Here is a 14,652-nt window from a genome sequence, read left to right on the forward strand (position 1 = left end):
CTGTCATGATTCTTATGATGTCGTTTTTATTTCTAAATTACACTGTTTATATTGCAAATAATTCACTCTACAATGTAAGATTTAATTCCTGAACCAGCAAGTGTATTTTTTAGTTGTAATATTGGTGTGTAGATGCATCTCAGGTAATTTTGCCTGGTCATGTGCTTTCAGAAAGAGCCAGCGCTTTAGGATGGAACTGCTTTCTGGCAGGCTGTTGTTTCTCCTACTCAATGTAACTGAATGTGTCTCAGTGGGACCTGGATTTTACTATTGAGTGCTGTTCTTATATCTATCAGGGAGCTGTTATCCTGTGTTAGGGAACTGCTATCTGGTTACCTTCCCATTGTTTTGTTATTAGGCTGCGGGGGGGGGGGGGTAGAGGGAGGGGGTGATATTACTTAAACTTGCAGTACAGCAGTAAAGAGTGACTGAAGTTTATCAGAGCACAAGTCACATGAATGGGGGCAGCTGGGAAACTGATACAAAAAATGCACCATGTCAGATTTCAAAATTAAATATAAAAAAATCAGTTTGCTTTTTTGAAAAATGGATTTCAGGGCAGAATTCTGCTGGAGAAGCACTGTTAACTGATGTGTTTTGAAAAAAACATGTTTTCCAATGGCAGTATCCCTTTTAAAGTGGCAATAGACACACCGATAATACGGAAACAAAACAAATTTTTGTGCGGTACTCAGTTCGTGTAGGGTGGTGAGACAAGCTGACATATCGGCAGAAGACTTCTAGAAAGCTCCAAATTACGGAAAGGACATCTCCCATAGACCCCATTTTATCCAAATAATCCAAAGATTTCTGTTTTCTTTGTAATCATAAAACAGTACCTTGGCTTTGTCCCAACTAAAATATAATTAATCCTTTTCGGGAGCAGGACCAGCCTATTGGGTTTATTTAATATTTACATAATTTTCTAGTTTAAGGCACGAAGATCCAGATTACAGAAAGATCTGTTATCCGGAAAGCCCCATGTCCCGAGCATTCTGGATAACAGGTCCCCATTCCTGTATAACAAAAGTCAACATTAATGCCTGCCTAGAAAAATGCAGCCTGGTCCAGATGGAATCCATTGATGAGTTCTGTTTAATAGCAGGCTGCTATACCTAATATCTATAGGTCTCCATAAAACAAGGTTAATAAGACAAGCTTGGCTTAAACATGATAGGGAACTAGTATTAAAAAGAGATTTAACTATAGCCATAAATAACTGAAAAGCTGATCACATGGTTCTATGAAGGACTGAGCATACCATGCACATTGGATTCCATGAGGTATTATAGCGGATCCAGGTCTCCTTATCTCATGGTTTGCATGCTTATATTAAAGGGATACTATCATGGAAAAGCATGTTGTTTTTTTTCAAAATGCATCAGTTAACAGTGCTGCTCAGCAGACTTCTGCACTGAAATACGTTTCTCAAAAGAGCAAACTGATTTTTTTATATTTAATTTTGAAATCTGACATAGGTTAGACATATTGTCAGTTTCCCATCTGCTCCCAGTCATGTGACTTGTGCTCTGATAAACTTCAGTCACTCTTTCCTGCTGTACTGCATGTTGGAGTGGTATCACCCCCTCCCTTTCATCCCCAGCAACAGAACAACGGGAAGGTAACCAGATAACAGCTCCCTAACACAAAATAACAGCTGCCTGCTAGATGTAAGAACAACACTCAATAGTAAAATCCAGGTCCCACTGAGACACATTCAGTTACATTGAGTAGGAGAAACAACAGCCTGCCAGAAAGCAGTTCCATCCTAAAGTGCTGGCTCTTTCTGAAAGGACATGACCAGGTAAAATGACCTGAGATGCACCTACACACCAATATTACACTTGCTGGTTCCGGAATGACATTTTATATTGTAGAGTGAATTATTTGCAATATAAACAGTGTAATTTAGAAATAAAACGACATCATACAAAATTAAGACAGAATCCCTTTAAAGGAGAACCAAACCCTTAATTATAAAAACCCCTACCCCCTACCTTACATAGACCCCCCTCCCTGCTCCCCCCAAGCCTAAGTGTTACCCCCTGTAAATGCCCCTACCTCTTTACTTACCCCTTGCTGCAGATTTGGTGCAGCGGAGTTCACGGGCGCCATCTTCTTCTCTTCGGTAATCTTCGGGAAGAAATCAGCGTAATGGTGCATGCGCAGTTCGAGCAATCTTATGGTTCGCATGAACTGTGCATGCGCCGAAAGTGACGGAAATTGCGCAAGAGCCGGAAGAAGACCCGAAGATTAATGAAGAGAAGAAGATGAACTCCGCTGCACAGAATCTGCACCGAGGGGTAAGTAAAGAGGTAGGGGCATTTACCAGGGGTAACACTTAGGCTGGGGGGAAGCAGGGAGGGGGGTCTATGTAGGGTAGGGTTTTTTATAATTAAGGGTTTGGTTCTCCTTTAAGGATTGGTCCATAATACATAGTACAAGGATGTTTTCTGATGACTGAGTGGATCTGTAAATATTAAGGTGCCCTTGTCAGCCAGCAGCCACTTCTAATACACTTGAATGGCAATACACTGTGTGTGGCAACCCCTGTGTGGCAGGTGAGAATCCTTCAGAAAGACACAAGTGTAGTAAACAGGAAGGAGCTTCAGGTTGAAAAGGGCTATTTAAAGAACTATGTGCCACCCGCAGTGTCTTAGTCTTAAACATCCTTACGTATGGCAGTGAATATCATGTACAGCAAGAATAAAACTCAGGATTACAGTATTAATAAGTGAAATTAGCTGTTTGTGGTATAACAAGACAATATCATTTACATACGTTTCTGCAAGTGTGGGTGCTATAAAATTGCCTAATAGAGAGATCATATTAATGCAATTCATTAAGGTACTTACAACCAAACACTTGGCTGCCAATCCATCCCTCCTACCTCTCATGATGAATGGCACCCAACTGCACCCGCTGAGGCTAGGGAACCCTGGACTTACTGCCACTCTGGATATGACAGTAGCTCAAGGGTTCCAACAACAGAGACACCAGTGAAATAACATGTAGTTATAGTATGGCAGTGAAGGCTTATAAGAATATGGGCTCTATTACCAATATCCACAAGACCAGGGGTCCCCAACCATTTTTACCCGTGAGCCACATTCAGATGTAAAAAAGAGTTGGGGAGCTACACAAGTATGAAAGACGTTGCTGGGTGGTGCCAAATAAGCTCTTCGATTGACCATTTGGTAGCCCCTATGTGGACTAGCAGCCTACAGGAGGCTCTGTTTGGCCATCAAACCTAGTTTTTATGCAACCAAACCTTGACTCCAAACCAGGAATTCAAAAATAAGCTCCTTCTTTGAGACCACTGGTAGCAACATCCAAGAAGTTGGTGAGCAATATGTTGCTCGTGAGTCACTGGTTGGGGATCACTGAACAAGATCATTGGCGTTATTTACTAAAATCGGAAAATTTCTTACTTCTTTGTTATTGTAAACAGGACATCTGCCATTGACTGCGACATAACCTCGGCAGGTTTGAGATAGAATACTTATTTATTCTGATTTTTAGCAACATCAGGGTTTAATAAATTACAAAAAATCCGAGTGTGTTTTCCCCTTTAAAACTTCGACCAGAAAAAAACGAACTTTAATAAATAACCACCCAACTGTCAAGTATTACTCTTGGGTTTGACTCGTGCAAATTATTGGATGTTTTATAGACATTTATGGAAAAAAAATGAGAATAACCAAGTGCTGGCTTAGTACCGCTCCTTAATTTGCAGATCATATTTTAAAGGGACACTGTCATGGAAAAACATGTTTTTTCCAAAGCACATCAGTTAATAGTGCTGCTCCAGCAGAATTCTGCACTGAAATCCATTTCTCAAAAGAGCAAACAGATTTTTTTATATTCAATTTTGAAATCTGACATGGGGTTAGACATTTTGTCAGTTTCCCAGCTGCCCCAGTCATGTGACTTGTGCCTTCACTTTAGGATGGAATTACTTTCTGGCAGGCTGTTATTTCTCCTACTTAATGTAACTGAATCAGTCTCAGTGGGACTTGGCTTTTACTATTAAGTTCTGTTCTTAGATCTTCCAGGGAGCTGTTATCTTGTGTTAGGGAGCTGCTATCTCGTTACCTTCCCATTGTTTCTGTTTTAAGGCTGCTGGGGGGGGGGTTGATATCACTCCAACTTGCAGTACAGCAGTAAAGAGTGATTGAAGTTTATCATTGCACAAGTCACATGACTGGAGGCAGCTGGGAAACTGACAATATGTCTAGCCCCATGTCAGATTTCAAAATTTATTATAACAAAATCTGTTTGCTCTTTTGAAAATTGGATTTCAGTGCAGAATTCTGCTGGAGCAGCACTATTAACTGATGCGTTTTGAAAAAAACAAGTTTTCCCATGACAGTATCCCTTTAAGTATATACTTAAATAAGGATTAAAGCCTAAAAATGAATAAAGCTAAAAATGCCATATTTTATATACTGAACTCATTGCATCAGCCTAAAGTTTCAGCTTGTCAATAGCAGCAATGATCCAGGACTTCAAACTTGTCACAGGGGGTCACCATCTTGGAAAGTGTCTGTGACACTCACATGCTCAGTGGGCTCTGATTGGCTGTTGAGAAGCTAAGCTTAGGGCTCGTCACTAATTATCCAGCAGAAAATGAGCTTCCCCTGTAATATAAGCTGATGCTACAGGTTTGCTGATTATTAAATTCTGATGCTAATTGCACTGGTTTCTGTGCTGCCATGTAGTAATTATGTGTATTAATTACTAATCAGCCTTATATTGTGACATTTCTATTCTATGTGTACTGTATATTGTGAGTGGGTCCCTAAGCTCAGTAAGTGACAGTAGCACAGAGCATGTTCAGTGAATCAGCAGAAAAGAAGATGGGGAGCTACTGGGGCATCTTTGGAGACAAAGATCTTTACTGCTAAAGGGCTGTGGTTGCCTTGGGCTGGTACAGAAGCACAAAACATAATGTACAACATTTCTAGCTACTTCTTTAGTTAGGCCTTAGTTCTCCTTTAAGTATAGACTTTATGGGAACTGAAGAGCACTATCTTCAAAAATATTTAATCCAAGCACCAATAAACCTCCTTCCCTCCTTATTGACCGCTTTGTATAGAATATTTGAAGCACGTCTGCTGAATGAAGGTTGAGTGACTCTTTCTGGCCCCTGTCTAATTCGAACCTCAGGAACTGGGCTTTGATGCCCAATTTCACTTACCTCACTTTCAGGGAGCCTGTAAGCAAACTAATTGGAACAGATTTTCCACGTTAAACTGAATAAAATGCATTTCGTGGTCCTCTGTCGGAGGACATGATGTGAGAAGCTGTGGTTGGACACACAGGCATCTCCGTCATATAAGCAGGGTGTGAGTAGATTTTGGGAGATGAAGATATAAACCCATGAACATGTACCATCATGAACATCATGTCAACTTTTGTGCAGGTAATCCTAAAGTAAAGAGTGTGTGTCTCTGCCCTAAGAGTATTATCAAACAAAAAAGCTTGAACAATGACACACGCTCAGATTCGGGGAGATTAGTCACCCAGCGACAAATCTCCTCTTCTTTGGGCGACTAATCTCCCCGAACTCCCTCTCGCCGGCTACAATGTAAATCGCTGACGAGATGGCAATCGGTGTGCTTGGTTTTCCAAAGCCGCCCAAAGTTGCCTCACGAGGAAACTTCAGACGACTTCGGACAACAAAGCGCTCTTAGTGCTATCCCACTGGCGATTTAGATTCTAGCCGGCGGGAGGCAGTTCGGGGAGATTAGTCGCCCCAAAGAAAAGGAGATTTATTGCCGGGTGGCTAAAGGTGGCCATACACAGAGAGATCCGCTCGTTTGGCGACATCTTGAGGTGGGCAATATCAGGCTGATCGAATCGTGGGCCCTAGGGCCCAACGATCGGATCCCAACATATTGTAACGGGCGGTCGATCGCAGGACCACATCAACGAACAGATGCGGCCGCGATCCGAAAGTCGGCCAGATCTCGATCGGGGAAGCCCGGCGGGGGCCCCATACACGGCCAATAAGCTGCCGACTCGGTCTGTCTGCAGCTTTTATTGGCCCGTGTATGGCCACCTTTAATCTCCCTGAATCTGAGCGTGTGTCTCTGCACTTAAGCCTGGGGCAAAGCTGCTCAATGAACAGATCTTGGGTTTGATCCCGCACACAAAAATGATTTTGTGCAGTTTGTGACTTGCCCAAAAGCTTTTCAGCTGGCAAAGACATCACTGCTGGAACAGGAAGGCCTGGCTTGATGCCCAATCCAAATCCAAGCTCCTTTAGATCTCTGTTCATCATCGACCAAATATTAATTAACATCCTTTGCAGGACGGGGATTCAATGCATATTTCAGAGACGTCTGTGCTTGCACCAATCTCGATATAACAATAAGAGAGAGCCGCCATATTTACAGCATCAACCATAAACCCTTGGCAAGTAACACCTCAGAACAGCTGCCGCAGAATGAAAATTAAAGACGGAAAAAAAAAAAAAAAAGAACAGATTTCCCATTTTTTTTAAAATAATGATCAAGGATTTAATTAATCTTGTTTCAATATCATTACAGAAAATGTTATGGTACAGAGTTCTTCAATATTTTCTTTGCTTTTTTTTTTTTTTAATTTCCTATTGAATGCTGGTACACTGTTATCTGTACAAGATCAGTTTTTGATATTTTTTTTTTCTGTACATTTTTTTTTTTTAAATGTATTGGTTAAAAAGGCTGTCAGCACTTAAGGAAGCAATTTTTTTTTTTATTTTTCTTTAAAGAAAAGGTATTGAGAAGTTACTGCCCAATAGTAGTGAGCTGAGCGAGGATCGCGAGCCTTGCCTTCCCCCACCCCCCGCGCCGCCGATCCCGAGTCGAATTTGGCACTGTGCACATCAACACAATTAACAAGATTAAGAACAAGCAGAGCGCTCTCTTGTGAAGCGGTTATGAAGCATACTGATAAGGGAAAAGAGCAGTGTCATCTAAGCTAGTATAAAGTAAGCAGACAGCCTCGTTTTAAGAGCTTCGTTATGAGAGAAACACAAGTTTTGCAGGCATCTACTGCTGTCTACTAAAAGCTACGGCTATCCGACCTAGCATTTTAACACACAAAGCAATTGCAATGACGGAAAAAGGATGCCTTGATATAATCAGAATAAAGGGGTTTTTTTGTTGTTTTTTTTTAATTAGATTTTTTTTTTCTTTTTTTTTTTGGAAAAAGACTTAGTTTTTTTTTTCTTTTTCAGATTTTTTTTTTCCTCCGAAATTTAGTTCGAGATGTCGACTATACTGATCATCTTTATCCAGATCCTCAAAAATAAAAAGACTAGCTGTGCCGTTGCATATTACAGGATACAGTCAATGATAAGTGGACATGCATCAGAGCTTTCCCCCTCGCCCGCGGGCTTCATCATAGCCTTCCAATGACCATGACGTCTACCACCTCTCCCTTGTGAAGTTCCACATACTGCTCTGTCTTTGGAGGTAGCATCAAAAGTCCATTGGCACTGCGCATACTCATCAGACGACTGCTCATCTGATTTCCTGTGTGAGCAATAGAAAAAGAGAGAAAGTCACACCACTGCACCACGTTTATTGCATTTATTTATCATTTTATTGCATTATTGCCTATGGGCCACGGATAGATATCAGACAGCTCTTAAAGGAGAAGGAAACCTAGTGGGCGCAAAAACCCTCCCCCCTCCCCTGTGTTGCTTCCCCTCCCTCCTCCCCCCTGGCCTACCTGTCCCGCTGGGCAAATGCCCCTAACTTGTTACTTATCCTTCTGCGCAGATCCAGTCCACGGAGTTCACAGACGCCATCTTCTTCCAAGCAAGCGATCTTCTTCCTGCTTTGACCGGCGCATGTGCAGTAGGAGCATTTCGCCGGTACGGATCTACTGCGCATGCGCCAAAAGTCACAAAGTGAATTGGAAAACTTTGTGACTTTTGGCGCATGCGCAGTAGATCCGTACCGGCGAAATGCTCCTACTGCGCATGCGCCAAAGCAGGAAGAAGATCGCGTGGAAGAAGATGGCGTCTGTGAACTCCGTAGACTGGACCTGCGCAGAAGGCTAAGTAACAAGTTAGGGGCATTTGCCCAGCGGGACGGGTAGGCTAGGGGGGAGGAGGGAGGGGAAGCAACACAGGGGAGGGGGGAGGGTTTTTGCGCCCACTAGGTTTCCTTCTCCTTTAAGGTGGCCATACACTGAGAGATCCGTTCGTTTGGCGATCTCTATCCTAACGAATAGCAACAGGCAGTCGGATCGTGGGACCGCATCAACGAATAGATGCGGCCGCTATCCGACGGGATTTTTCGTCCCATCCGATCGCGATCTGCCCAATTTTCGGCCAGATATGGATCGGTGAAGCCTGTCGGGGGGCCCCGTACACAGGCCAATAAGCTGCCGGCACGGTCTGTCGGCAGCTTTTATCGGCCCGTGTATGGCCACCTTTACTCCTGGTTAACAGTGCAACAGTTCTGTGAGCATAAGATCAGCACTGCCCTCAGTCATGGTCAATATCAAAAGATTATAGATGTCATTTATGTTCCTCGCAGGGGTAAATACTAAGAGGCACAAGAGTGAGCCCCCTAAGGGCAGAGACACACGTGGAGATTCGGGGAGATTCTGTTTCTGTCTGGTTCTGTTACTCGCTGCAGATTTCAGTGCAGCGCAAGGAGGAAAGTGCAACTTTCCCCAAGATGAAAAAGCTTTAGGGCAGAGACATGCATGGATTCGGGGAGATTTAGTCGCCCAGCGATAAATCGCCTCTTCTTCGTGCATCTAATCTCCCCGAACTGCCTTCCCACCAGCTAGAATGTATATCGCCGACGGGATGGCACTCGGATTAATTAGTTTTCCGAAGTCGTCTGAAGTATCCCCATGAGGCAACTTCGGAAAACGAAGCGAAACGATTGCCATCCAGCCGGCAATTTACATTCTAGCCAACGGGAGGGAGTTCAGGGAGATTAGTCGACAAGAAGAGGAGATTTGTTGCTGGGCGACTAATCTCCCCGAATCTGAGCGTGTGTCTCTGCCCTACGAGTATAATCAAACAAAAAAAGATGACAACGTTTTGGCGTGTATTTTGACCTGTTTGTTCCACCTAGAGGAAACTTCAGGCGACTTCGGAAAATGAAGCGCTCCAAGTGCCAGATTTAGATTTAGATTCTAGCTGGCGGGAAGGCAGTTCTGGGAGATTAGTCGCCTGAAGAAGAGGTGATTTGTCGCCGATCGACTAAATCTCCCAGAATCTCCACGTGTGTCTCTGCCCTAAAGCTGTGACTTTTTGCTGCCCCTTTTAACTGGCCGCTGGCTGCCTCCTGAGGCACGGTTCTCATCTTGCTTTATGGTAGGAGCAACCCTGAACGCAATGGAAGCACATGGTGGTGGCAAGTGTGGACTGGGATTCAGAAGCACAGAGGCCCAAACAGCCCCCAACAGGCCAATAAATAATGCCTACCTATTACATTTTACTGCAGCATCTCTGGCATTTGCCAGAATTCTCGGAATGCCAGGCCTGGGTGGAGGGACTCTACAAAGCCAGTAATTGCATTACCTGACCAGTGCAACATGGAATGTTAGAATGATGGGTGTTCTAGATTAAAGGAAAAGGAAAGCTACCGAAGCAGTTTATTGCCAATAGATTAACCACAATAGAGCAAGCTATAACACTATATTTATTCTGCTGAATGTAGAATGCTCTAGAAGCTCCATGTTTGTTTAGGATAGCAGCTGCCATATTAGATTGGCGTGACATCACTTCCTGCCTGAGTCTCTCCCTGCTCACTCATAGCTCTGGGCTCAGATTACAACAGGGAGGGGAGGAGGGAGTGAGGAGCAAACTGAGCATGCTCAAGCCCTAGCCGTGGAGGTTTAAGCTGAAACCAGGAAGTCTGATACAGAAGCCCATGAGTACATAATAGAAGGAAAGAAATGCTGTGTTTCTTTTGACAGAGGACTCAGAGCAGCATTAATTTGAGGGTTTACTGGTGTATTTATATAGACCTTTCTGATAAAGCTTACTTAATTTAAGCCTTTCCTTCTCCGTTAACAGCGGTTGGTAGGGACAGGCAGAACACTGTTTAGCTTGTTTTTTTTTCTGGTTTGAGGTCCCAGACTTTTTGCACTGTCTATGGGTCACTCCCACTGTTACAGAAACTACATGACATGGTGAATAAAGGCAAATCTGTTAGCACACAGCTGTATTACTCCCTGTGCCAGTTCAGGATCAGAGAAACTGTAACAAGATGCAGTGATGTCTCGACCGGTCTACCTACTTACCTGTACTCTGTGCCCAAGGCAGTGGCTCTTGGTGATGCCAAGTCAGTATGCAGCGATGGTATTCTGGGCGTGGATCGAGCTTCACATCACACGATAACTGCGGGGAGATAGAGAAGGCGTTTAGTAAGGAAGCAATGTAAATGGGGACAAATGATTCCATAAAGGGACAGATCCTGACACTTCCTGCTGATCCACCTTTGCTCAGACACCAGGCGATTCGGGGAGATTTAGCACCTGGCGACTAATTGGCTCTTCTTTGAGGCGACTAATCTCCCCGAACCGCTTCCTCTTCTCCTGCGCCGGCTGTGATGAGAGCCGCCTGCGTTATGACACACGCGGCGCTTCGTTTTCCGAAGATGCTCGAAGTTTCGCAACTTCGGGCGACTTCGGAAAACGAAGAAGAGAAGAGGAAGCGGTTTGGAGAGATTAGTCACCTCAAAGAAGAGGCGATTAGTCGCCAGGCGCTAAATCTCACCGAATCGCATGGTGTGGACTAAGCCTAAGGCTAATGGAGGATGCTGGCAGTTCAATAACAGCTGAACTTTCTCCCCTTGCTGTTTCTATTGTCAAAATACCATGTATTAAATGTATTTTGTTTCAAAGCAAACCTGATTGGAGGATACAGCGCCGTCATCCCCAATGCAGACGAGAAGAGATAAGGTAGCACAAGCTTCCACTACTTCACATGCCCTCTTGCTTCATAAAACATTAGCCTAGCATTAGTCATATTGGCTAGTAATTTGAGCAATATACAAATGAGTAAGTAAGGGACGGGCATGCTGATTAGCACCTAATCCTCACACTGGCCTCTTTCTGATTACACTACTACTGATCTGCATGCTGTTTCTGCAGGGAGTCAGCTACCGTGTTTAAAATAAAATATAAAGAAAATGACTTAACTTCCCCTTTGAAAGAAGAATATTAAAGTCACTTTGTTCATTTGAACTGCCGAAGATCATTTAAATCCATGTAAAGAGCAACAAGGCTAATTTACATTCAAAGTTACCCAGTGGGAAGTAAAATAGATGTATACTCGAGTATAAGCTGTCCAGAGTATAAGCCGAGGTACCTAATTTTACCTCCAAAAACTGGGAAAGTTTATTGACTCGAGTATTAGCCTAGGGTGAGAAATGCAGCAGCTTCTGGTAAGTATCAAAAAATTGGGGGTTTCTGCTCCCATTGGTGGTGCCGGCATCTCGTTTTTGGATGCCGGCGACCATTCTTGGACGCCGGCGAATATTCTTCGAGACTATTCTTGGATGCCGGCAACTATTCTTGGACGCCGGCGACTATTCTTGGACGCCGGTGATTATTCTTGGACGCCGGCGACTATAAACCGAGGTTGAGTTTTTCAGCATATTTTGGGGGCTGAAAAACTCGGCTTATACTCGAGTATATACGGTAGGTCATTTTAGCAGGCAGTGTATGTTCCCGTCTACAGATGAATGCCATCACTTTCATTACCAGGAATTTTATGTGCCCCTGCTAGACAGCAATGAAGACTAGTGATGGGCGAATTTATTTGCCAGGCGCAAATTCGCACGAATTTCTGCATTTCGCCGCCGGCGAGTAACTTCATGAAACCGGCACGAAAATTGCCGGCGTCAACATTTTTTTTTTGACGCCAGCAACAATTCACTAGCTGGCGACAAGGAAACGGACGTCCATTGACTTTAATGCGTGTCAAATGTCAGCGGCGCTGGAATTGTCACTACCGTCAATTTTGATGCTCGCGAATTGATGGCGGCGTAAAAATTTTCATTTCGCAAATTGTGGTGGAAATTCGCGAGTTTTGTGGCGAAGCAAAACAGGAGAAATTCTCCCATCACTATCGAAGACATACCCTGGCTTTGATGATTGTAGGTCTTGGATCCAGGATTCCCTGCATCTTTCTTAGTGCTGGTACGACAAAGAGATTACAGGTAACGACTGCTGACACAGGGTTTCCTGTAAAGAGGAAAAACCAAAGAAATATTAGACTCCCTAATCAGTATTAAAGAATAATTCAGGTTCACTACTAAGAGCAGCCAGATACAGCTTAGGTGTATGTGAGCAAATGGTTACACTTATGTATGTTTGGACATGTCTAGGCTGGTTTTTAAAGGAGAACTAAACCCCAAATATGAATATGGTAAAAAATTCATATTTTATATACTGAACATATTGCACAGCCTAAAGTTTCAGCTTGTCAATAGCAGCAATGATCCAGGACTTCAAACTTGTCACAGGGGGTCACCATCTTGGAAAGTGTCTGTGACACTCACATGCTCAGTGGGCTCTGATTGGCTGTTGAGAAGCTAAGCTTAGGGCTCGTCACTAATTATCCAGCAGAAAATGAGCTTCCCCTGTAATATAAGCTGATGCTACAGGTTTGCTGATTATTAAATTCTGATGCTAATTGCACTGGTTTCTGTGCTGCCATGTAGTAATTCTGTATTAATTACTAATCAGCCTTATATTGTGACATTTCTATTCTATGTGTACTGTATATTGTGAGTGGGTCCCTAAGCTCAGTAAGTGACAGCAGCACAGAGCATGTGCAGTGAATCAGCAGAAAAGAAGATGGGGAGCTACTGGGGCATCTTTGGAGACACAGATCTTTACTGCTAAAGGGATGTGGTTGCCTTGGGCTGGTGCAGAAGCACAAAACAATGTACAACATTTCTTCCTACTTCTTTATTTAAACTTTCCTTGTCCTTTAAGGGGCTGTTTAGTTCAAAACATCTTATACCAGGTTTTAGGGGTGTTATGTCATAATCCTGCCCCCAACCTCAAGGCCCCCCATAAAGTCAGTGACCCACCAAAGGATCAAAAAGTAGTCCCCGGAGAGCATGTTATATGTTAAATCATCAAACTGTCCGAGCCCGACTTCTCTGCAATAAATACACTCTTATGATATAAAATATAGCATGATCTTCAGGGACTACTTTTTGGTTCCTTGGAATCTATTGCAATCTTACACGGGGATTGCAGCCTGTTGAGAGGCACGAAAATACATTTCTGAATGATAAGGACAACCCAGCATCCATTTGAGACCCACCAAAGGACATACAAGCGAATGGTATGAGGACCACATCAATTAGCCGAATGAGTTAAATGAGTTGGGGAGGCCTGTCAGAGGGCCCGATACACTAGCACATAAATTGGCTAATTGGTCTAAAGGACCCGAATTGCCAGCTTTAATCTGCCCGTGTATGGCCACAAAACTCCAATTCTGTCAGGCTTTGCACCTGATATTCTATTACCCAATAGCAGAGTCATCAGTTTCAGTGGACACGACACAGGTGATAGCAACATACCTGGGAGTGCAAATATAATTTTCCTTACACCATCGATGTCCATAGTTGCAAAGGTGGTTGGCAAGCTACAAGTAAAGTGACAGTTGTTAGTAAAATGAATGCTATTAAGTCTGTTTTCCACTGAGTGCAAAAAGACAAATGTTAAAAAGTCTAGGTGGCAATTAATTACCAGGGCTGGATCATTGGTTACATTCCAGAACTCAGGGAGGCTCATTTACTAACACAAAGCCCCAGTTACCCATAACAACCAATCACAAAGTAACTTTGATCGGTCTGGCGCGGGTAGAACAAGTCTCTGAGTGGCTGATAAGAGTTACAAACACAAGGCCAAATCTGCACAAAAATCTAATCATTAGACTCAAGTTGTAAGTGATGATGTCTGATCAACCAAAAATTACAGAGTCACAAGGGAACAAAAAAATAAATAAATAGACACTTCTGCCTCCTGTTTAATCAAATGAGCTGATAGTAAGAATATTAAAGCATAATAATAAAAATATGAAATGATGTCCAATAATGTGACCCCAATAACAAGATTATCAGTGACCCCCAACAGTAGAACATCAGTGGCCCCCAACAGTAAAACATCAGTGACCCCCAACAGTAAAACATCAGTGACCCCCAACAGTGAAACATCAGTGACCGCCAATAGTAGAACATTAGTTACCCCCAAAGTAGAACATCAGTGACCCCCAATAAAAGAACATCAATGACCCCCAACAGCAAGACTATCAGTGAACCCCAATAGTAGAACATCAGTGACCCCCAAGAGTAAAAAATCAGTGACCTCCCAATAAAAGAACATCAGTGACCCCCCAATAAAAGAACATCAGTGAGCCCCAACAGCAAGACTATCATTGAGCCCCCAATAGTAGAACATGAGTGAGCCCCAATAGTAGAACATCAGTGACCCCCAATAAAAGAACATCAATGACCCCCAATAGCAAGACTATCAGTGAGCCCCAATAGTAGAACATGATTGAGCCCCAATAATAGAACATCAGTGACCTCCAATAGTAGAACATCAGTGGCCCCCCAATAGTAGAACATCAGTGACCTCCAATAGTAGAACATCAGTGACCCCCAATAG

At 43.3% G+C, this 14,652-nt stretch overlaps 1 protein-coding gene across 23 annotated transcripts in view; it reads right to left on the reverse strand.

The window, feature by feature from the left end:
* Positions 1–6,498: 6,498 nt before the first annotated feature.
* The window catches only part of gphn.S (gephyrin S homeolog), a 220,965-nt gene continuing 212,811 nt past the window's right edge, over positions 6,499–14,652 (reverse strand). For 22 of the 23 annotated variants that reach the window (XM_041574186.1, XM_041574188.1, XM_041574190.1 and 19 more), the window contains 4 exons: positions 13,563–13,627; positions 12,107–12,210; positions 10,264–10,360; positions 6,499–7,523 (listed from right to left, as the gene is read on the reverse strand). In XM_041574186.1, the coding sequence (XP_041430120.1) occupies positions 7,390–7,523; positions 10,264–10,360; positions 12,107–12,210; positions 13,563–13,627 (400 nt within the window). In that variant the 3' untranslated portion in view covers positions 6,499–7,389. 23 annotated transcript variants of the gene reach the window in all.

The sequence above is a fragment of the Xenopus laevis genome, chromosome 8S (assembly GCF_017654675.1).
Source record: "Xenopus laevis strain J_2021 chromosome 8S, Xenopus_laevis_v10.1, whole genome shotgun sequence".
NCBI classification, from domain to species: domain Eukaryota; kingdom Metazoa; phylum Chordata; class Amphibia; order Anura; family Pipidae; genus Xenopus; species Xenopus laevis.